Source organism: Podarcis erhardii (assembly GCF_964252035.2).
Source record: "Podarcis erhardii genome assembly, chromosome: 3".
Taxonomy (NCBI): Eukaryota; Metazoa; Chordata; class Lepidosauria; order Squamata; family Lacertidae; genus Podarcis; species Podarcis erhardii.
In genome coordinates, this window is record NC_138507.1 from 46,327,000 (window position 1) to 46,352,280 (window position 25,281).

At 41.6% G+C, this 25,281-nt stretch overlaps 1 protein-coding gene across 2 annotated transcripts; it reads right to left on the minus strand.

Annotated features, from left to right (window-relative positions):
• Positions 1–1,229: 1,229 nt before the first annotated feature.
• On the minus strand, positions 1,230–24,041 carry GPR63 (G protein-coupled receptor 63). Of its 2 annotated transcripts, none has more exons than XM_081857278.1 (2): positions 23,612–24,041; positions 1,230–7,846 (listed from the first exon to the last, which is right to left on the minus strand). In XM_081857278.1, exon 2 carries the CDS (start codon positions 7,687–7,689, stop codon positions 6,433–6,435), a length of 1,257 nt encoding a protein of 418 aa, XP_081713404.1. In that variant the 5' UTR covers positions 7,690–7,846; positions 23,612–24,041; the 3' UTR covers positions 1,230–6,432. The 2 variants fall into 2 exon arrangements, with proteins under 2 accessions (XP_081713404.1, XP_081713405.1); XM_081857279.1 differs by lacking the exon at positions 23,612–24,041 and adding an exon at positions 12,236–12,287.
• Between the last annotated feature and the right edge of the window lie 1,240 nt (positions 24,042–25,281).

The window sequence follows — 25,281 nt, forward strand, 5'->3', positions numbered from 1 at the left end:
TGTTGCCTCCAGTACCAAACATTGTGTGTCTACAAATGCTAGTTGCTAGAAATCGCAAGTGGAGAGTGCAGCTGTACTTATGCCCTGCTAGTAGGCTTCTCATAGGTATCTGTTTGATCACTGAGAATCAGATGCTGGACTAGATCTTATCTTATCTATCTTATCTATCTGACTCTTCTTTTGTTCTTAAATTTTACAAATGGTTGTTTAATCCCCGTGGAATTTTAGCTACCTCCCATTACAGAACAGCTCTTATCTTTTCTGATATTCAGGAGAAGAAAGTAGCACAAACAGAAAGTTGAGTGAGTCATAAAGGTCATTGTTTTGTGTAGAAAATGAATCATACATCATGGTACAAATGCCTCTGGCACACATTCTGTTTACTTTGAACAATTTTTAATTACTCAGCTACAGCTAGATGAATGGCAAGCTCTAAAATCTTCCAGAGACTGTGGACATGGAGCCACTTGGAATTGTTAGTGAAACGCTGTGCATGATGAAAGATACAAATTCCTGTTAAGTCTTCTGGTTGATGCACAAACAATTATCCTTAAAGGAGGAATCCCGCACCCTTTTCTACAATGGTTATAAGCAGCACTGCTGAGACCACTTATAAAAATGTTTGTCCTGGTTTATTAATCATTTCCTTTTATCCTACGGCATCAGCCAAGATGCTCTGTAAAGATCCCAGGTTCAGTCCCCAGTATCTCCAGGTAAAAGGTGGTGGTAATGGGAAAAACCTTTGCCTGCCATCCGGGTGAACTTCTGCCCACAGGCAAAACTCAGCTAGAGCTTGACATACCAATAGTGTGATCTGATGTAAGGAAACTTCCTATGTTTATTTAACCCAGCCAGATGGGCGGGGTATAAATAAATTATTATTAATAATTATTATTATTCCAGTGTATGAAGTAGCCCATTGAGCTCAACACCACCTGGAACTGCCCGTTCTTTTCAGCACCTAGGACAGCTCCACTGTGTGGCAAAAAGATTCTCTTGGGGACTTGAACAGGAAATCTACATGAAAATAAGAGCGCCTGGATTTGGAAACTTTTTTTAAAAAAATGCCACTTGTCTTTTCCACCCACCTGACACATTGCAATCTTTTGTGAAGTATTTTACTGCTATATTTGAAATTTGAAAGGTCAGAATTGCTTATATTAGACACTAGTCTTCAAAAGGCTCTAAAACCATGCCTCTGATTTTTCTAACAAAACACAAAAACTGAATTGTTATGAAAACATTTTTAATAGGTCAGCATTTCAAGAATAGACATGATTGGTTAACATTAGCAGGCTCCTTCTGGACTGCTAGACAAAGTTCATTTCCCCCCTTTGTTTTCCTGTTATTTCCAAGGAAAATATATGTACATCATACACGCTTCACCTTTAGTTTAGAACTCTACATCTGAGGTGTCCCTATCCATACTGGCTTTGTGAAGAAGAAAAAGGAAAGGAAAGTCAAACTATTTCATTTCATTGACAACCAATATCAATTCTATAAAGTAACAGATTTTAGAAATTCATAGCTTTTTCACCTGCAACAAGTGCATAATATTGGCTTAGTTGCCATATAGCAAAAATAAACTAATACATCTTTCTGTGAGGACAGTGTTTCATGAACTGTAGGTGGTAAATATATGAAAGAATATCAAACTCAGGCAGCTACTTAGGCATAAATTCATTTTAAAAAATATATAAAAATACCGAACAGAAGGGGAGGAGAAGAAACACCACTGTTATTTTCTGTACAAACAAAATAGGTTACACAAAGTAGTAAATCCCCTCAAGGCATGTACAATATCCCTCAATAATTTGCAGTGAAAACCCCCTTTAGCAACAGGTTTGTACAACCATGACAGTTTTGACAAGTAGTTTAGATAGCTATAAATATATATATTTAAAAATCACATTCAGTTTGATCTTCCTACTGCAATCTCCTCCCTTTTTTGTTTCCCCATTATTAAAAGGAGGAACTTCAAGCAAATATGTATTTGAAAAATAAACAAAGGGTAAAAGTCCTTACCAAAATTTATTAATGGCATGATTTACATCATTTTTATTTATTTTTTTTTGGAGAGGGGGGAATCTCTACTTCACTGTTGCCTTCTGAAATGCATACAAAATGACTTCTGTAAACATGGGTGTAAACTTTAGAGAAGTGTAAATGTATGCATGTGTGTAGCTCATTACCAGTAGGAGTGAAAGCTTCTCAAGTGTAAGAGGATATAGAAATTCATCCCAAAATAACAAGGCACTGTTCTAAAACAGCATGTGAAAAGCAACAGAGTCAATGGTGCTATATCACAATATCACATTTTAAAATCACACATGCTCACGTTTCCCTTTAACACACAGTATCCTGTTAATAGCTTTCCTAGCATACAAAGATCTTTTTAATATTTACCCATTCCAAGTGCAGCACAATTTAAAAATCCAGAGAGCAAAGACCAGAGGAGCAGGTGAGAGGTGAGGGAGAGAGAGAGAATGAGGGAGAGACATTTTGTCTAGTCACCTCTTGCTTCCAACCTTTTTGTTGAAACAGGATTTTTTTTTTCTTCACTTCCAAGCCACTAAAAAAAAGTCAGGCTGTCATATACTGCATCAGATACCAAATTCTGTTGCAAAGTAAATTCACAGTTGTACAGCATAAGCATAGCCATACCCTCTCCATCTAGTGCAGCAAGACATGCTGGCTGAAGACAGCATCTGCAATCCTAGGCGCATAACCTGGGAGCAAGACCCATTGCATGTTGTGAGACTTGCTTCCAAGTCAACACAACAGGCTCATGCTTCAAGAATGCTTGTTGTTTACAGAATCATCCTGTATACAAAGGAAAGCCTTATCATCATAGGAAAGCTATTTTCTGAATGCAAAAGTTTTAAGGAGAAATGTTTCCTGCAAATGTCAAGGTCTAAACCTTTCAGCATTTTTTTGTGCACTGTAGTCAATTAGTGAAGTTTGGTATGTGTTATTTGGTCAAATTTAAATCCATTCTACTTTTACTTTTCCAGTCACAGGAACAGAAATACTAATTTACACCCGAGTATACCTTACACTGCCATTTAATGTAAGAACCACCCCACAATTTCAAAGGACGAGATGCCCAAACTGTCTCACGATGTATGAAGATATGCTGGCTGTGTTGAACTCTAACCTGCACCCATAAAGAAAGTAAGACAGAAAAGTGAGGCCAGTGTTTGTCTCTGTAGGTAATACAATGCACATGGTTGCATTACATAGGGAGGTGCAAGACCTGATCCCGCAGGCACTGTAAAGAGTATATATTCTGAGACAACTAAATAAATAAATAAATGCACTACTAGAAGGAAGATTGTTTTCCCGCATATAACTTGCTGCTAGAACTTCAAGAACATTTTGCTCTCCAGAAATACATGAAAAACAAATGTCCTACAAATTCCAATATCTCTCCCATCTCTATTTTGGAGCTTTATATTTTATTGCATTTATAGCCCCCATTCAAATGTTAATCACATGAAGATGGCCAACCGATAACAGGACTCCCACAGTATGTGGTTCTCTGCACTACGCATGGATGTCCAAGCTAGGGAAGCCTGTGTTTTTAGTTCTGTGCGAATAGGTTTCCAGCTTCTATGGAAGCTTTTAGGTGCAGATGTCTACATGATGTAGAGCTTGCCCAGCTCAGATACCCAAGGTCAATTTATAGATATTAAGAAGCATGATCAGTAGCACATCCTTGCTGCCCCTTTTAAGGTGAGGATCCCTTTCAGTTACCACATAAAGGCGGGTTATGTTGCTTTCCTTTGGAAGACAGAACAATGGCACTGGTTACTGACAGCATTGACAAGTTCCTTTGTTAGAGAGTGATAACATTTAGTAATAGATTTAATGGGAGGCAATGAATCCCCCCTGCAGTAAAAATAAGTTAGGTAAAGTAGTATCAACAGCAAACACACCTCAGTCTATGAAATGTTCTTCCATAACACAACTTTAAAAATATATATATACTTAATTTTCAGAGGAACAGCATTGCTTCTTCCTATTTGAGCAAGTAGTGGTTTTCAGTTATGTCATTTGCTGCCACTGAAGAAATCAATTAGGTTAAAAAGAACCCCAGCAAAAACATATCTAGCCCTCTTGTAAACTACAGTAGAACTGATGATAGATTTAACATATTGGCATCTTTAAGTTCATTTAACAGATTGCACGCAAGTATTCTCGAGTAATTCCTAACATAATTTCCCATACTTTTTTTCATATTTTCTCAAATAGGACCTGGTGTTTATAGGGCTAACATCAAGACAAGTAAAGCTGGTAACTGATGCAACCCTACAAAATGACTTGACTAAAGAAAGAGGGAGAAGAATTAAATCTGGTTGATAATGCAAGTATGATGACTTATTAATGCCTGTGGAAGTATGAAACCCCTGCTTACTCTCACTTTCTAAAGCTTTTTAAAAGAATTCCCTCCTCCAAAAACCTCTCATACAGAAGAAATCAGTGCATTAATGATAGCTCCAATATATTAACAGTTTTTATTTGTACCTTGTGGAGATCTGGTCCCTTTATGAATAAAAGTTAGTACTGTTTCCTTTTTGATCCAAAAGACCATACAATTAGTTCCACAGGCACAAAGGATAGTTGTTCTAACGTTTCTCAAGCAACTGCACCACTATTCCAGGTGACAAATCTCTCTTGAAACTAAGGGCAGTTTCAGAAACAGTTTGTGACATGGACTTAGAGGCTTGGCATTCCAAAGGAATAATGGTAGTTTCCATTGGGTATATACATAAAGTAGCTCTTTGGATCCTGAAATTTGTATACAGTCATACCTCGGGTTACAGACGCTTCGGTCTGCACACCGCGCCGAACCTGGAAGTACCAGACTGGGTTACTTCTAGGTTTCGGCACTTGCACATGCGCAGAAGTGCTAAATTGCTCTTCACGCATGTGCAGAAGCGCCGAATCGCAGACACATAAGTCACGAACACTGCGGGTTGCGAACGTGCCTCCCGCACGGATCATGTTCACAACCCAAGTGTCCACTGTACTTTAAAAAATGCAATGTGGCATCAATTGTTTTTGGTCAGGGCTCAGCCTATGACACAGAACAGGTAAAATTCATAGAAATGTAAGATGCTTATATCCCATTGAAATTAATAGGACCCCAAACAAAATCCCATGTGCTTCAGCAACTAAAATTCATAGATTTTAATGTTATGGTTTCAATGAGACCTAAGCATGTTTAACGTCTGCTGGACCACAATGAATGTATTTATGTATAGCCTCAGTTAGAGCGACATGCACTGAGCTTCTGAGATTCACATAAACTCAGTGTTTGCAGATCTATCCTTCTGAAAACAATGTTTGTTAAAAGATTGTTTACTGAAACACTACAAAAGTTGGATAAAAAACTAAACCCTTGCAGGAAGAAACAAAACACACAAAAACAAAACACCCCTATACAGTTCTTTTTAAAGTGCACAAAGATAAGTAGAATCTATTTTGAATATCACTACAACTCTTGGAAATGTTAAATTAAATAGAGACCTTTTGGCTCTGCTATGGTCCCATCTGCACTATACATTTAAAGCAGTATCAAACCACTTTAAAGAGCCATAGCTTCCTTCAATGAACCCTGGGGATTATAGTTGGTTAAGGGTGCAGTGAGTTGTTAGGAGATCCCTGTTTCCCTCACAGAGATACAATTCCCAGAGTGGTTTAACAATCAATCCTTCTTCCCTGGGAGCTGTGGGAACTGTAACTCTGTGAAAGGAATAGGGATCTCTTAACAACTCTCAGCACCCCTAACAAACTACAGTTCCCAGGATTATTTGGAGGAAGCCATGACTGTTTAAGGTGGTATGATACTGCTCTAAATACATAGTGGATATGCGGCCTATGTTGGCATAAAACAGTAACATCTTTTATTTTTTTAAAAAAGTAAGTATTCAGCCCAATGTACCATAAAATAGCAGCATTAAAAACATCTACAATTAAGTGGACCTGCAGTCATTGAGCATCAAACTTGAGAAATAATTCAAATAAGTCTTCCTCTCCACTGCAGAAAGCTGTAGGTAGTGGCCACAATCCACAGAAAGCTACACGTGTGCAAGGGGGAAAACTGCACATAGGAGTTTTCTTTGAAGTTGTATCTGCTGAAGGAGGAACCTAAACTTCAGCAGTGGAAGCTGCTGTGGCAAACAGAAATCTCTGTCTGCATTATTCTTCCTTTGTGCACATGGAGCTTTTTGGGTTTGTAGCCACTATCTTTGTTTAGTCATATACTCCAGTAGCAAAGTCCAAATATGATCTCTCTCTTGAAATTGCACATGGTAGCTGGAATACGTACTAAAGTTACAAACATGGCATCTAAAGAAGCCATTGTATTTCAATCCACCAAAATTTACGTACATCAGAAAAAGAACAAGTGTCCCTTTGCTGCAAGTTTCACACAACTGACCGGTGCTCCCCACACACATATACTGCGCTAGGCCGGATACGTCTTCTGGTGTGACCAGGTAGCTGTGGCAAAAACTTGAAGTACTTCGGCATCAAGTCTAAGCATGCATCGTGAAATTTCTTGATCCTCCAGTAGTAAATCAATGGGTTTAGGGCAGACTTGAGGTAGCAGAGCCAAAGGAGCCAAGCGCTTATCTCAAAGAAGTTGTGCTTCTGATCAAAGTGGCTGTTGAATGTGGCAATAAGGCTGTAGGTGGTGAAGGGCGCCAAGCAGATTATGAAGACAATGAACAAAATCAATATGGTGGTGAAGGCACGAGTTTTAAAGCTCATATCAATGTTCATCTGAAAGGGTCTCTGAAGGCTCATGAGACCAAGTTTGCTAGCTTGGCTGAGGCATATGCTATCTGGGTGGCTGTGGATGCGAACTGCGTTGTGCCGTACAGTGTTGAGGATGCCCATAAAAGAATACAACATTACCAAGAACGGGATGAAAAATGAAATCAGTACCACCAGTATCACATAGGCACGGTAGCCAGGGCTTGTTGTGTAGCCAAACACACACTGAGGTGCTCTGGAAGGTAGCAGGTTGGGGTTTCCCAAAGAAAGCGGGAAAGCAACTACGAAGGCTGCAGCCCATGAGACAGCAATGAGGAACTTTGCCCGGTATGGATTCAGCTTATCCTGTCTCTGAACTATTATAAGGAACCTGTCAATGCTAATGATAAGCAGAATGGCCACCCCTTCAATGACAAATAGCCAGAAAAACATGGCCGAGACTCTGCAGAAGATATTCCCAAAAACCCACCGGGTTGTGATGACAGTTATCAGAGCAAAAGGCATGTTCAGCACAGCAAGCAACATGTCTGCAAAAGCCAGGCTAGCTAGGAGAATGTTAATAGCCGATCGCATTGCAGTCTTCTGATAGACCATTAGGCAGACAACAAGGTTGCCAAGGAAAGAAACGAGGAGTATAAATATCATGGCAGCAGAAAGAATTACCTGGAGCGGCAGGCTTAAGCTCTTGGAGCCCGATTGCAATGGGTGGGCAGTTGTAGTGTTGGTTGTCAGAGTAGTTACCTCAGTGATAACCATGGCACCCAAGTGATATTTCAGTGGCTGCGTTGTGCCACTACGAACCAAGAAGGAGGGGGTGGTGATATTTGCGTACATATTTTCATAGACAATAAAAGTTGCATTGAATGTCCCAGAATGAGCAGACGTCAGCATTGCAGAAAAAAACATCACTTCCCACAGAGCAGAATGCAAGGGAGAGATAAAGAGGCTTCAAGGCATTTTAGCATATAAGGGTGGTGTCATGATCCATGGCCATGCTCCAAATCGTAGTTAGAGATCCAGCAGGGGGAAAGTAAAGCTTCACCCTTCATGGCAGCGCTTTGGTCTGAAAAATCAAGCAGGAATTAGAAGGTTAGACGCGAGTATAATGTTGTTGCTTTTGCTTAGTGTTAACGCATACTGAAGACAAAGTTGGGGGTGGGGAAGCATCTACTACAGAAATCAAGGGAGGATGCAGTGCTGCATATGGCTATGATCAGAAGAGCTGCACAAGTAAACCCTGGAGTACCAAAAAAAAAGTACAGTACATAGTAGCCTCTCTTTCCTATTGCATTGTCCTGTGAGATTCTGTTTCTGAGAACCTTGCAAAGGCACATTCAGACATAATTTAGGAGCAGGAACCCCTTTTCAGCACAACTTTCTTCAGACAAGTTTCTGCTGCGAGTAGGAGACCTTTAGGAAGTCTGTGTGAGTATTAATTCATTTTAGTCTATTCTATTGTGATTTTAACTTTGTAAGTTTTAAATTACAGTTGTAAATTTTTAGTGATAATTTTATTATCCTTCTTGTAAACTGCTTTGAGCGTTTTTTCCAATAATCAAGTGGTATATAAATGTTATAAATAAATTAAGTAAGTAAGTCAACAAAATTTTGGCAAGTCAATTTAAGTCCAGTAGTCATCTCTTTCTCTAGTAACAGGCTATACTCTTTGCAGATGTTCACTGGAGTACTAGAGAAGAGTAACAAATGTGTTCATGCTTCCATTAAGAAGACTATTGTGTGGGTTTTGTTTTGTTTTTCACAGATTCTCTATGTGCAGATATACTGACAGAAGGACAACAAATGTACACCCCACTGTAGGGAATCCACTTGATTGTCACCCCTTCTCCTCCCTAGATAAGCAGATAAGTAGTGTTGTAGAGTAGAAACAAGGTAGGCTCTTGTGTATTGTGGGGAAAACCGATACTACTGTCAGATATACTTTCATTTAGTTGTCATGTAAATGTTAGTAGTAGTCTAATGGGAACATACAAACCACATGAAGGGTAGCTAATTTAATGGTCTACAGCAGGACTGGGGACTTGGCTTGATGTCACAGTGATGTCAACCCCCATGGGTCTTTAGAAGCCCCTTTCAAAAGTGCTTCCTTGCCCAGAACTTTGCAGGCACCTGCATACCCGCTTTACAGCTAGATTGAAGTAAAACCCATTTCCAAAGCAGCAGTTACAAATGACTATGAGCTGCAATTAACCACTTTCACATATACACACCTTTCTTTCCCATTTCACCCAGCTTTGATATTGATGCTGATGGAGTATGTCCTAATGCTAATAATTAACTGGGGCATAAACACGAGGACAATGGCAAGACATTTCAAAACTTTAGTGAGATTTAGCAAACCATTTTAGGTATATTTCAACCAAGACTATCCTTTTCTTTCTCCACTCCCAACCCCCGAAAAAAAGCTTAAATATGCAATCTACAATAGCAAGAGAAATGAAATTTGGGCTATTTTTAGTTGCGATGAGTTGCATAAAAAAATCTCTGGCAACAAAGCCCATAAAGGCCTATGACTCAAATAATACAGCAAGAAGCAAGGAAAGACTAACAGCAGTAGCCCACGGGGGAGTGATGTAAAAGGTAGCATGACAGGAACAAATAATTCAGGTGAAGAATAAAAGATAACAGAAAACAGGGGAAGCCGTTTCTGCTTATGTGCTTCAGTTCTTTGTAACATATATTGGGCAAGTCAGTAAAAATAACCAGCAGGTTAAGTGAAGAAACTAGAGACTTGGCATATATTGCTGAGATTATTCTCAAGGATGTCCTAGTTCTGGGTAGTGTTTGATTTTTGAAGCATAGGTGGTCTGTGAGCTCAACTGAACTAAAGTTCATGTGAATTAATGTAATAGCACCAGGAGAGGGAGAAGGTCTAGAAATTCACCTCACTCCTGGAGAATGAAGAATCAGTTAGGCCAGGGGTTTCCAAACTGTGTTCCATATACAGCATCTAGTACAGTTCATTACAAATGCTACAAGAGGCAGAAAAATTATTAAGTGGTCGTCCAAGAACACTCAGCAAATTCCAAGTGGTCCATGGGGGAAATGGTTTGGGAACCAATGACTTTCTTAAGCCATCTTTGTGTGCCTGCTTGAGATCTGCTGTGGTGATGTCTCATAGAGCAGTGGAAATGTTTGTGCGCACATGTTTGTAAGTGCAACAGTACGGAAGAGGGACTTTTTGTGACAACTACCGCTTTTGCGGTAAAAGCCACAATGTGCAAGCATAGCCTTAAAAATGTAGGACCTATTTCAGCAATGGTACAATGTCCCATAACACATGAATCTGCAGTAAAAATAAAAGTAAAATCTTTACCAAAATCTTCAGTAAAGATGAAGTTGAGTTACAGCACAATCCTAACCATGTTTACTCAGAAGTAGGTCCTACTGTATTCTGTGGGACTTACTCCCAGGTAAGCAGAGTCAGGATTGCAGTCTAAGTGGCAGTCCAAAGACCACCAAGTTGCAAGTATCTAATGCATTCCCACACATTTCCCACTATATAATGGCTGAACTTCATTATTAGATTCAGATAAAATAAAGGAAGTGATAGTAACTTGTTTCAACCTGTCATCTTAAAACAATTTGTATGTTCTTTTATACTTCATGAACAAGATACTGTTTACCTGGGATAAAAATGTTAATCTGGTGCTGGTTTTTAAAAATTGAGTCGATGGATTGTAAGAGCAGTCAGTTGCACCCTATACCAAGCCTTTCACTGCTATTATTTATGTAACCATAAAAACAAAATTAAATTGGGTACTTAGGAAGGCTCTTATTCCCTTCAAAGGGAAATAATAGCTCACCATTGGATTTTCTCTTTCAAAAACTTATCAGCCTAGGCAGCTCTTTCATTTGTTTCAGCATTAATTCAATAACTGACAGAGTAATGCTTGTGGCTCAAATGAAGTCAAAGATTGTTGGACAGATGACATCCTGTAATTACTAATAAAGATTTATCATTGCTGTTCTGCTGAACAAAGGTAAGTAAATATCAGCAATAAATTGCAATAGTATCTCACAGACTAGTCCAATATGCCAGTTGTATGAAACATGACTGCTAGCAAGCATTCAGCACTGCCAGAACTTAGAAGAGCTTCCCCTACAGCCTACATCTTCAGTAATTCCCGAAGAAGTTGCTTCAATCTATTCTAGTAAGAGCTGTTACCATAAAAAGTCCATCCCCACTGGCTGTTCTTCCAACCCAGATGCTTATGGACAATATCATGAAGGAAGATACTGATCACTATGCTGGTGAAAAAGACCCTAGCATGTGAAAGGGGCTTATGCGCTGCTCTAAAGCATTGCCTGCAATCATAGAGGCTAAAAGTTAATAAAACGTCAAGACAGCATGTCATATAGTTTCTGTACTAGATTCAAACAATTATTCCTATCAGTAGTACTGGAAATACAGTGGTACCTCGGGTTAAGAACTTAATTCGTTCTGGAGGTCTGTTCTTAATCTGAGGTACCACTCTAGTTAATGGGGCCTCCCGCTGCCACCGTGCCGCTGCCACACAATTTTTGTTCTCATCTTGAAGCAAAGTTCTTAACATGAAGTACTATTTCTGGGTTAGCAGAGTCTGTAACCTGAAGCGTCTGTAACCTGAAGCGTCTGTACCACTGTATATAATTCACTACTTGTCTCTAAACATCACAGTTTACATAGAATGTACATCATCACAGGGCGTTAAGAATCAGGAGTTAAATGGGTCTTACTGTCAGGTAAGCTATTAAAGGACTGCAGTCTTAGCTGATTCTCAAACTTTATAGACAGAGCAAATCAAAGCAAGCCCGGCCCCAACAGTCAACCAAATCAGGCATTAGCCAAAAGTCCGGACCTGAATGCTGGTTGGACAGCACTGATGTCTATATCCTATCCATGGTGGCAACAATTATATGTAGCTACACTGTCTTGGCCTATAGATCTGTGAAATTTACAGTCCAGGTCCTAGTGGGACTATAAATATATAAAATGTATAGATTTTACAGATCTATAGTATGGAACAGTGCAGTTTGGTGAGCATTCTCAAAACTGCTGGATTCATACCTGGCAATTCAGCATCAGCATAATGCGGCTATGATCCACAGCCCATTTACTCCAGAGCAGCCCCTCTAGATTCAAATGGGCTTTATGCCCACACTCAGCCCAGCATCCAACAATAACTCTGTCTGGAAACACAGAAATTCCACCCACACACTGCAGCCTGCATGAGAGTAGGCAAAGTAGATAACCATTTATTATTAAGAATGCAATCAGAAAAGGCATAATAGGACACCCAAAATGGTTTTCACTTCACATTGAGATCAAGGCCTCATAATGTTTGTTTGCATTACATGAACTACTGTACTTTTTTACTGCCAACATTCTCCCACCAAACTGAGGAAACAAAAAAAATGGGCTCCACACAACAGAGCTAAATCCTATGCTCACCTATCAACTCCTCAGAAATCCATGCCAAATAGGTTCACAGGAAACACCTGCTTGACATGAATAAAAATACAATCCTCAGAACATATGCTTGGTAGTAAATTCCACAGAATAATGATTTTCAATCTATGAAAATTCCAGATAAGCAAAAATTGGGGGGGGGGTGGTAGCAGTGTCAATACTAAGCAATGGGGGGAGGGGAAGACCTAAGCCCCCAAACCCAACAAAGAAAAAAATAGCTTTGGTGCAGTTGAAAATACAGGGAGCATGATTCACCTAGCCAACCCCATTAGCAAGAACTTCCACCTCACATGACAGGGCTTTCCCAGCTCTCCTCCCCCCATGCGCCCTGCAATAGTTTCAGCTGGGGGAGGGGGCAGAAATACCCCAGAACAGAGTGCAGAGGGAAGCAGCAACCCTCACGCAGATGGAATGACTGGAAGAGCGTGGGGCTGAATTCCACCTCGTGTTAATACCAAAAGCATTTCCCAAATGATTTTAAAATAAATAAATAAAGTTAGCTCTTGAGCAGAATAGAAGTTAACATAAAAAAAATCAAACTGTAACAAAAAGCCAGGCTCCCTTCCTGGTGTGCAACTTCCCTGCTTGAAGGCCTTCTTCAACTATATTCCCCCAAAGAGGCACTGAGTCGTTTTGCTTTGCCCCTGTATATACAAGGAATCATCTGAGAAGGAAGGAACACCTTTTGAATAGCAAAGGTAAACATGTTGGCTTACAGGAAAGATTCCCATAAGCCACACTGGCCCAAACTCAAACCCTTGCACACTGTTGGGGGGGGGGTTGCCTGATAACCAACCCAAAATGACACAAAATAATGTGCAAGTTTTTGAGCTCCAGAACATTTCATCAAGCTTGGTGGTAAACCAAGCAAGGGAGAAAAATGTCAGTTGACATTGAACTCACGTAGTCTGCATTTAGTCAGTCTACAGATGGAATTTGGGAGAAAGTAGTAGAAATGCATATTAGGCTCTCTTAGGTGCTAAACTGGTTTCAGATTGCATCTAAGATTGCTGGGAGCAAAAAAAATGTGCAATGGTTGATCCCTCATTTTTTCAAAATGTATAATTTAGCTGTTACCCATCATCTGGCAAGACACAAAGTTTCCTTGAGCAAGTCACCATCTTCCAACATTGCTAAACAGATCCAAACGTCACTTGTATTTTCAAGATGAATTAAATTCTGTTAACATTCTGACTATCACTGCTCTTCAACACAACACTCAAGTCCTGAGAAACATGTTAACTGGGACCCGTATCACTGCTTAAGTTAAGCAGGTGATGGACCACATCTGTACCTAGACGAGGCCAATCACCGGAGTACCCTTTAAACTGCTGTAGACTTCTCACTTTTTGTGATACAGGGAAAGCATGTAGAGTTCTTTGTATACATTAATGAGCAATAAAAATTAACATGGTATTTTCAAAAAGTCAGGAAATTAATATTTCATACTTCTGTCTTATCTATCTGCATGAACCTAAAATACCAGTTCCAAACAGCATGATGTTCTGTGGACAGTCTGCTGCCACTTCATTTCCAAGTCTGTTTCCTTAGCAACACTTTAATCCATCTGGCTACAGGCTTCTAAATTTTACAACCATGTTCCTATCTACACCAGAAATAGACTACAAAGGAATTTATACTACCACTCATGCAAAGTCACTAACGTAATTAATCACGCTAATAAAACAAATAGTGTGGCTAGCTGTAAATAATTGGGGAGAGAGCCTGGATTATTATATATAAAATGCTTATTATGATCAGCCCACAACTGAAACATCAAATAGCTACCAGTTTAGGTTTGCTCAAAGTATTTGGAACACCCGTCTCTGCCAGACACGCACACTAGGCACCAGACACAGTAAACAGCAAAAGATTTTGAGGTTTCTGCCCTCAGTTTGATGTAGAATGAAGGTTACAATAATGTAATTTAACAAAGCAAAACTTTTGAAACTCCTTCCCACTTGTTTCAATGGGCTACGATTGGACAAGTTGCTCGGCAAATGAGGAATAAGTGCATTACACAGAACAAATGCTCTCCAGATCATACTTGGGATAAAATGGACTAATTAGGCTTACACAAGGGTCTGTTTTCTTTGAACAGACATGTCATGACCAGCTTTTGAAACTCCCTCAGTTTCAAAAGCAGTTGGCCATATAGTACGAAGGCCGCCACGTAAAGTAAAAGTAGTCTCAAATCTCTTGGTCTCAGAGTCTTAGTTTCACTGTTATTTCAGATTTGGATCTGTACAGCTCTCCCACACACCTTCCCACTTTCCATGTGTGTTTATCTGCTTTCAGCTCCTTCGTCCCTCTCCACCATTCCTCATTTATGCCATCTGTAGCTGTGCTTGGCACAGTCAAGACTGATACTGCTATCAGCCACACACACAAAATGCCCAACCCGGCCATTATACCCATCTCTGAATCCACTTGCTTTTGCAGGCTCTTCTCCTTTTCTATGCTATCTTCTGTCACTTTCCTTGCCCTGGCCCAGAGACAGGGAACATGTGGTCCTTGGCTTTCATGCAGACTTGGGTGGAAAGAGCACCCAGAGGGAAGGATGGGAAAACCAGGAGGACAAGCGAGCAAAATCAGATGGAGGGGTGCAGGGAGGCGGAGAGTCAACACAAGTGATCAGTACAGATTTCTGGCAACAATAATCTGTTCCCAATGAAACTAAGAGGGAAAGTAAAAAGGGGTTGGCAGAGAGGGTTAAAGAATCCTTCCCTTTGGTGGCATGCAACCCCTGAATAATAATTTCCCCCTAGCAAATCCAGCCCTTGACAGGAAAGAGCTCCCTGGCTCTCCCTAGAACACCTTCACTTTTTAATTACATCTATTGTCTACTTCCTTTAAGTTCATATAACCAAATGCACTTCCTTTTCACCTGCTTCATTCCAGACCAGAATAGGTATTGAAATCCATCACTCCTATGCTCATTTGTGGTGGTTATCATGGTATTAATAGATCTTACGCTTTCCACCTCCACTACCTTCTAAATTCTGTGATAATCTGGCACAGTAAATTTTCCCTATGGTATCCCATTTTTATTGTGTTCATGTGGGTAGAGCTTTGACTGACATCATATGTCCTGGCTGGTGTAGGTGTTAGAAGGCCTGACTATCAAGCTTTTATTTTTCAATGGTTGTGATTGAAAATACAATGCAAATAAATCCCTCACCTGCACTTTACAGCATTCCAAGCGCTAGACTTTGCCTTTACATTTCAGTGTGGATTTCTTTCTCCTTTTCTTTTAGTGACATTTCTGTCACTGGAAAATTGTCATTCCACATCCAGTACTAGTTACAGTTGCACAAGCCGTAGAAGCAGAATGTGGATATGGACATTGAAACACATTTTCAAACACTCATGCTGAAAGCAATTTAGTTGGTAGCAGGACGCAAATACGTTTCCATCTGAGTGTCCTTACTTAATCTGCATTGGTCATTGCAGCCTACTCCCAATTCTTATCTTAAGACAAGAAAAACCAGTGTAAGTACGCATTCAGCATTTTAGATGATATCCAACATTTTTGCTTCATGAAAGTGCTTCTACTCACAGAAGCACCCTGTTTGTGAACCTAACCCTCATTCAGTGGAAGGAAGCTACCTCCATTCAGGAAGGGGAGATCCTAGATGTCACCTAACACTTAGAAATCACACCATAATTCTGCATACAGTGGTACCTCAGGTTACACATGCTTCAGGTTACATACGCTTCAGGTTACAGACTCCGCTAACCCAGAAATATTACCTCGGGTTAAGAACTTTGCTTCAGGATGAGAACAGAAATCGTGCTCCGGCGGCGCAGCAGCAGCGGGAGGCCCCATTAGCTAAACTGGTGCTTCAGGTTAAGAACAGTTTCAGGTTAAGTACGGACCTCTGGAACGAATTAAGTACTTAACCCGAGGTACCACTGTAATCTTAATGCAACTTTAAATAAAATATAGAAAGCTCTGTACAATATATATATGGAGGCAGGAAGGAGAACAATAAACTGGGAGATAGTGCTTAAAAAATATGGAAGCAAATTTAGAAAACTATTTGGCAATGTAAGGAGTCGTCATTGGCTAGGACTATTCAGAGCCTCTGGGCAGGGGGGAAGAAAGTCCTACACCATCACCACAGATTCAGGGTGGTGTGGGAGCTTGCTCTATAGCACATACTGTGAGTCAGCTGCAGAAAATTATAACTAAACATGCCAGTCAGTGTTCCAAACTAACAGCAGTGATTGGAAAATCCATACTGGCTCTTGTTTAGGACATCTGTAAGTGAGCCCACACCATCTTTCATGATGAGATAAGTGTGTGTTTGTGTGATCTGATCATCATCCTATGGATGCAGGTGCATAGTCTCACCTTCAGATGGTTTAAGCAAGCATGAGAGAAGGTACAACTCACCTGTGCTCCTTTCTAACACTTCTTTTGACTGCCTGAAGCTACTCAGAGTGCATTTTGGGGCAGTAAATCTTATAGCATAAAACATGTTAGCAAAGCTAACCAGAATATTCTGCATACGGATGCTAAAATAGGATTTGGGTAGAGCTGGTGATAAGCCTTTGTTCCACAAAAAGCTGGAGCTAATCTACTCTTGATTGCTATTGTGCCATTTTTGTAAAACACACAAAACCTAAAATTGGCTAAAGATAATTTCATGGAAGAGTAGCTTAGAACTTATTTGTTCTTGCAGAAGTATTTTAAACTATTCAGCTACATTAGGGATTTAGTACCATTTAGGATAATTTACAATTTATTTCAATTATAAGTTACTGAGACACTCTCTAGACAAAAAAGCTCATTGCGTAGTAAAACTGCTCCTACACTGTACCATTGGTGGCTGTATGATTAGACCCTCATCAAAAACATAAAAATAAATGTCCTATGCACACTAGAATGGTTATTTTACTAAAGTTATTATCATGGAATCATAGAATTGTAGAGCTGGGAGTGACCACAAGGGTCATCTAGTCTAACCTCCTGCAATGCAAGAATCTCAACTTAAGCATCAATTGCAGATGATCGTCCAACCTCTGCTTCGAAACCTCCAAGGAAGGAGAGTCCACCACCTTCTGAAGGCATCTGTTCCACTGTCAAACAAGCTCTTAGAATCATAAAGTCATTCCTGGTGTTTTGTCAGAATCTCCTTCCTTGTAACTTGAAGCCATTGGTTCAGGTCCTTACCCTCCAGTGCAGGAGAAAACAAGCTTGCTCTAAGAGGCAAAAATGAAGGATCTGGAATCTAGTTCCACGCATAGCACTTTTGTGGCAGAATTACTAAGCTCCATACTAAAAGCACTAGTAATATTGTATCTTCACAGCATGGTATCCATTTCAAAAGCCAAAAGGAATCAATGAAGTCTTTTCCTACTGAGTCAGTATTAGATTTCCTACTCCTTCAGAAGCAACTCTCATCCCTCCTGCCCCACCAGAAAAAAATTACTCCTGCAGCTGTATAGTTCTCAAACCCAGCATAGGAACAAAGTCTATTCCTTCTTTCCAGGTTCAGCCATCCCATACTTGAACCGCTGCGTCAAAAAAACCACACAGATTCTTAGGCAGCACAAAGTTCTGGAACACAACTGGAGCAGAGATGAATTAAGCATTAAACCAAAAAGGTTGCATTAATAAGGTCTTAGAGGTGAATCAATGATTCACATAAGCATATGGTACAGTCCTCTGCTGTACTATGTAACACCAGAATCCAAGTGCTATAAATAACCTCTTTTTAAAAAATAAAAAGCGCCCACACTTCCAAATCTAAAATGTCAAGGAGAAGGCATTTTAATTTGTTGGCCCACAATTTATGACTGGAGTCCTATACAGTGGTACCTCGGGTTACAGGCGCTTCAGGTTACAGACTCCGCTAACCCAGACATAGTACCTCGGGTTAAGAACTTTGCTTCAGGATGAGAACAGAAATCGTGCTCCAGTGGCACAGTGGCAGCGGGAGGCCCCATTAGCTAAAGTGGTACCTCAGGTTAAGAACAGTTTCAGGTTAAGAACAGAGGTGCAGAACGAATTAAGTTCTTAACCTGAGTTACCACTGTATTCTGTTATGTGTAAACCCTGCTGATTCCAGTATAATCTAATATACATATAATGAGATTCAGACTTGCAGCCCAAGTGTGCTTTGTCTTTAAGACTTCTGGATGGTTGATTATTCTGCATTTCACAAATCAAGCTGCCAGCTATACAGTCCATAACAGGAAGTCTGGAAAGGTTATAAACTTTATTAACTTAAAAGACCTGAGGGCCTCTTATGCCATTAAGAGTTTCACTTTAATTCCATAGACTAAAAGACAACTAGCCTGTTTAAAAAAACATTTATCCATTGATGAATGCTAAAGTTTGGCTACTGTACAAAATAAGCAGGTTAATGGACACAAGTTTGAATACTCATGGTACTCAACACTTGAATCTCTGAATATGCACTTGTTAACAGCCAAAGTACTGGTAAAGAGTGCAGACTTCCAGGAAGTTCTCCTGCACAAGCTAAATAAACTCAAAATAAATGAGTGTTGCGCAAGGGTCTCCTTTTTGAGGATGAAAGTGAATGTTTGACCCATACACAGAAGCTACTAAGACAAGCAGTGGGGATGTTTCCAAGATAAAAGGTTGTGGATGAAAATTTGGTAGTTTTGAAAAAATCTGCATATTACTGTCCAACCAGAAAACTGCTGAGTTGAATACTCAGCATATTGCTTTTAGATGTTAGCGCCTAAGGCTGTTGGACTCCAACTCCAACAACACCAGCCCACTTGGCAAAAAGTCAGGGTGATGCAAGTTAGAGTCCAAGAATGCCAGGAGGCCACAGGTTCCCATTTCTGGTTTAAATATTGCCTGAAATGTTTTTGTGCATCTCCTGTGTGTGTAAGCTTCCTCTTTTTTGGTATTGGGAACCCAAGAGTTTATTATTATTTTATTGCAGCGACACAGCCCCAAAGTGGGGTCAACATTATGACTTCATACAGCTATACAAGGTGACGGATCCTATAATTTTCAGGAGAAAATAGTGATAAAAAGCAAATAGCTTGTTAAACACTAGCAAGGAGCATACTTTAAGACTCGGAGCCAGACTTATTGTAGGAATGTTTGCACTTCTTTACTGAAGTATAAACTCTCATGGAAAAGAGATCCCTAGAAAATTACAGAACTCATTTATTATAGATCTATATCTCTTTTGTGTTCTGCGCTGACTCCCACCCAAACCACTGACCAGCACAGATGTGCTTAAGTTTAATTTTGTGACAGTGCCATAAGTCCCCAGGCCATTCTTTGAATGCTAACTCTGGACAGACTACAGATTGATGTGGAGAATGGCTGATTTCTGAAAAGCCACTGATTTGGTCATACCCATACATCACAACATTGATATAGTGCAGCTCATTTGAACCCCAACTGCATTCTTTTGATCAGCAGAGAGGCTAAAGGGGAGCATTAGCAAAGACAAGACTTAAGCAACAACAGTTCTTCTACTTCTCTGAACAGGACAATGAACGATGGAAAACCTGGGAATTTTATATCCATGTTATATACAGTAATGACAAATCATTTACTGCAGTAAAGGTATATGGACTGAAATCTTAGCCATGGTTTTTAGTTTAAGATTGCTAGTTCATGGGATCTTTACCTAAGGCTACTGTAATAGCACAGTAACACAGACTGGGATCATGCTAGCTTGCCCTGTCCTTCCACCAGTTAAAATTAACCATTTTAATACTATATCATCAAATCAGAAAAAACTCACTGAACAACCTACAATGAAGTCATGGCAACTGGGACAAGCATTCAGGTGAACTAGATCTTCATATCCCAATCCTAAACACCTCACATGGGAGTAAGGTCCCACTTAAGATTTCGAACTCTTGCTCGCATTGCTGAAATAACCGTGATATATAAAAGTATCAAAAATGCTACTGAATGATTTAAAGAAGTAAAATTTCCAAATTTAACAATGTTCTACTGGCATTTATATGTAGGATGAAATGCTGTCATACACTTTGGTAACTTGCCCATCTCTCCAGTGGTGGAGGAACCACCCGGTGATGCACGTGAGACGTCTGTACGGGCTGCCGTGCGTGCGCACTCCATACAGAATGCCACACGTGCGCAGTCCGTATGGGAGGCTGCACATGCACACTCCATATGGACTCCCGCTTGCACGGTGAGAGCAGCCCATACAGACACCACACAAGCAGCGCCCATACTGACCGCGCGCACCCTCGGCATCTCTACAGCTGGGGGGAAGCAGGGGCCATCTTGTCACACACACCCCCAGAGTGGCACCTGGGGCAACCCACCCCCTCCGCCCCACACTTAGTACGCCCCTGCATCTCTCAAAGCAATAAGCATTATTTGGAATATGTGCAACAGGGAAAGTTACATACTGTAGGCACACTGGACGGCTTTTCAAATTAACATTGGAAATATCTATCTCACTTATTAAAGAGAGATCCAGACACAGCCTATCCAATCTATGGGGGAAAAGGCTGTAATTCCGTAGTTACTTGTTTGGAAGTAATCCCATCCAGAGAGCAATTCAAAAGTGGTTTTAATGCAGTAATCTACACTATATCAGTACCTTATTCTCTCTTTGCTACACAGTTTGTCATGAACTCTGCAGCCTGGAAACTTAATAAAACGTAATATATAAAAAGAGTTGAAGAGAATAACTTTTCCACATTCCTCTAGGGAATGCACACTGCAGTCTTCATGACAAAGCAGGAGTGAGCTGTTCTGACATGCCTGTACCACTTGCAACCCACAAGGCCCAATGCAGCCTAGCAGCCACATAGGCATCCTACCAAGTGCTTGATAAAACCCACCAAGTTTTGTTGCCTCCCTGAGGTCACATGGCTGGTAAGCTGCACCTGATGTGGTGAGTTAGAAACTCTGGAGGGATGCTTTAAATTAAAATACAGTTCTGCAAAAAGTAATATTGTTGCTTTCACAAGTTGCCTTTTATTTATCCCCATGAAGTATCTCAGTACAAAGAATGCAAGTAAACTCTTTTCCTAAAAGTTATTACCCATACCAAAATATTACAGCAGAAAAAGTATACTATGCAGAAGCATATGCTCACTAGTTTGCCTAATCAAAGAGCCTACCTGTTATACGTAGCCTTAGTCATTGCAGAATTTACAGCATTAGCAAACTGCAGTAGAATTTCAACTCTCTAAGGATGAATTCAGGCAGCAACACGCTCTAAGAAATAACTAACTTACAGGTGGTGATATGCAAGTAGTGAACACTTGAACTGTATTCATTCTGGCATCACAAACCACGCTGCCACCAGAAAAAAGCTTTGCAATAAGGAGATATAGAACAATTCAAATGTTCTGAAATTACATACAGTAGCATGCACACCGGCTAGAGTAACACTGCAAGACATACTTGCAGGAAACATACATCCCATGCGTCTAAATAGGGCTCCCAAATTACCATTCACAGGGTTAGTTTGAAGCACATCAAATTGCATGTCTTGTTGAATTCAGCTGAAGTACCCTGGTTCTGAAGTTACCAGCAAATCAACCATTTACATTTTAGCTGTGAATTTACTTTCCCTTACAAGATGGCAGGGAGCCTTCACCACCTACCTGAATTACAGCCCTCCTAAAATATACATATTTCACCCTATAAGCAGTTGCCAACCCCCCCCCCCTCACATTTACTGACAAATGACTACAAAAACAGTCCCCTTTCAATAATCAGAATGCATGGCTATAAAGTCAGCCCAGATTTACCTGTCAGAAACTGAAAGGGAGAAAAACAAGATAAACTTAACACATACTAAGGAAATAAATTAGTGCTTTACATGACATGTCCATACATGCATAAGCTCAGTGAGACTTACTCCCAGGTTACACACTTACACTGGAGTAAGTCCCACTGAACACTGTCCAGTGAAAAAAACTGCTCCTTATTTATTGTAGCTGCCCAGAGAACTTCATGTTATGGAGCAACATACAGATGTTTTATGTGTGTGTGTGTATTTTATTTATATATATAAAATATAAAACTGTTCTGTTATAGCTCTTTTTAACAGCTTTAAAAAATGTGGTTAAGGGACCTCATCTATTCAGAAGTGAAGGACTTCCTCTCCTTTTAACCAGGATTCAATATTTCACCACTTCAGGAAAGCCAGCATAAGTAGGTGAAGTTTGAAAGCCCTTATTAACCCACCACATAACAGTAAGTTTGTACATACAGTAATATCATTTCACTTCTAAATACCATCCCTTGGTTCTGTAGTCAGAATACCAACATGGAGGACACACGGGGGCAGGGGGAATGTGGTTTAAATCTGAATCATGCCATTCCCTACCACTCTGGTTCTAATAACTCTGATTGTAGCAACAGAGGATAGTGAAAGTGTATTAAGGAATAACTAATGTGCCCGAATGACTTAAACACACCAATTATTTAATTACTGCCAAGGATGTTGCAGTTGCCCTTGGTGTTTTAGACAAAGTTTAATTTGAGACAGGGAGGGTTTAGCAGGAATTAATTAATTAAAGGCCAAAGCCGAAGTCTGAGGTGTCAGTCCTCAATACATCTAGGACTTACTGCAGACCTCTGATTTATAAATTAAGGCAATGGAATCCATCTGGTCCTAATTTGGGTTCCTGGTTTTCAAAAAGTACTCTGGCACCTTGCAAAACAACACACATCCACCCATATAGCACCACCATACATACATATATATATATATATACCATCCCTTGGTTCTGTAGTCAGAATACATAGGAGCCAACTCCTAAGGGCTGAGAGGTCTTGCCCCCCCCCCAATAAAATATTAGTGGGGGCCACCACCACCCCAAGTTGAAGGGCACTGCCATTCAAACGGGTCTTGTGATTGATTATGCAGGGCAGGGCTTACCTCCCCCCCCCACCGCCAATATTTTGTTCAAGTTGGCACCCTGTCTGTGTCTGTGTGGATGTATATGTATAAATATATGTGCGCGCACTCTGGTAAATCCAACGCTCCCTTCATTTCACACTCACCATCACCAACGTGCATCCCCATCTCTACTCCCCCCCCCCCCGCCCCAAGAATGCATTGAAAGAGCTGCGGGGAGAGATCTACCCTTTAAGGTGATGAAGGAGTATCTAGATCACATCCAACCTCCCCTCCCCTCCCCCCCAGCAGCATGTGCTCTAAGATAGGAAGTCGGGAGCGAGGAGAGGGAGGAGGAGGACAGGATCCCAAGTCCAGCATCTCCGAATCGCGGCGAGGTTTCGCTCCAGCCCCTCGCCCTCGCTCCGTTCGCAGCCCCGCTCCAGGGAGCCACACGCGGCTCCATCTGCTCCTGCCCATCCAACCTCCTCCTCCTCCTCTTCCCCCTGAGATTTAACCTCACCTCGAAACGACAATAACAAGCCCCGGTCCTGGGCAGGCGGACGCGCGAGTCGAGGGCTGCTGCCTCCGGGAACTTTCCTGGCGGACAAGAGACCCGGGAAGCCGAGGCTTCGGCGGCGGCGGCGGCTGCAGCACTTCGCCTCTGCCCCAAAGTGGAGAGAAGAACAAAAGCTTCCAAGCCGCGGGGAGGAGGAGACGGCCAAGGCAGCAAGTGAGGAGCATCGCCTGCGAGCTGGAGCGGGGTCTCTCTCTCTCTCTCTCTCTACCCCTCAGCCCAGCCCGCCTTTCCCCCCACTCCCATCCACCCACGCAGCCGCCGACCCCTCCTCAGCGCAGCTCCGCGAGCCTATCCGGGCGAGACAGCTGCTCGCGGAAGGCAGAAGGAACCTGCCCGCTCCCCCTCCCGCCCCAGCCTCGCTCCGGGGCGAGATGAACGAGTCGCCGGCGTCGCCAGCTCCCGGGGCGGAGCCAAGGGGCCCGGGTGGGCGGAGGCTGGCAGGGCGCCCGAGCGTCGCGCGCAAGCGAGCCGGCGCGCTCTCTACCTCTCTCTCCGTCTTCCCTGGACGGCGCGAGGCTCCTTCCGAGGCGCGCGGGCCTCTTCTTGCCGCAGCTGGAAACGCTGCCTTTGGCGCAGAAGAGCGGCCGGCTCGGTGTCGTGAGAAGCGGAGCCGGAGCCTGGAGGGGAGGGGAGGGGGAAGGTGCCCAAGAGAAGAGTCCAAGGAAGGAAGGACGACGGGTCTCTGGCCTGCCGCCAGCCAGAGAAACCCCAGGCGTTGCGGTGGCTTAGCGAACAAAACTAAACAAAAAAATCAGCCAGTGTTTTTAGAAGTACATAAACTTTTTTTTTTAGTTGTTAATTGCAATTTTCACGCTCAGAAGAACAGGCCATATGGTCATAGCTTTGCCCACTAACCCAATAGCGATGTGGCCGAAAGCAATCTCAATATCTCAGTTGTGAGGTAAAATTAGGGTGTGGTAGCAGGAGTGCCAACTTGGCCCTTTGACCGCAGGTGCTCAGGGCCATGGGTGCCATGCAGCGTGCATGGCCCAGGCACCAACATTTGTGGATGCCCGGCCCCTTTATGGGGAATTGTGTGGGTGCTCCTAGGGAGTTGGCATCTATGCATGGTAGTAAAGGGACACACAACCCAGACAGGGCCACAGAATCACAGAAGCATAGAATTGGAAAGTTGGAAGCAGGGGTGCCAACTTGAATAAAATATTGATCACAAGATGCTTCACCCACCCACCATTTGAATGGCAGTGCTTATCAATTTGGGGTGGGCGGGCTGGCTCCCTCAAATATTTTATTGGGAGGCAAAGGGACATTGGCCCCTAGAAGTTGGCTCCTTTGGTTGGAAGGAGATCATCAAATCCAACTGGCTGCAATGCAGGAATCTTTTGCCCAACATAGGGCTCAAACCCATGACCCATTAGATTAAGAGTCTCATGTTCTACCAACTATGCTACTCTGATGGCTTTCAGATAGCCTTTCATATACTGACTGGTGTTAAAATAATGCAGTGTGTTCTGCTCAGTAGCCCTAGTCTCTGCTTGATGTGCAATATAGATTTAATTCCACTTCTCCAGCCACTTCTCTTCAAAGCAGTGGTTCTACAACTATGCTTTGTTGCACATGGACATTTATAGATCTGGGCCATTCATTTTTAG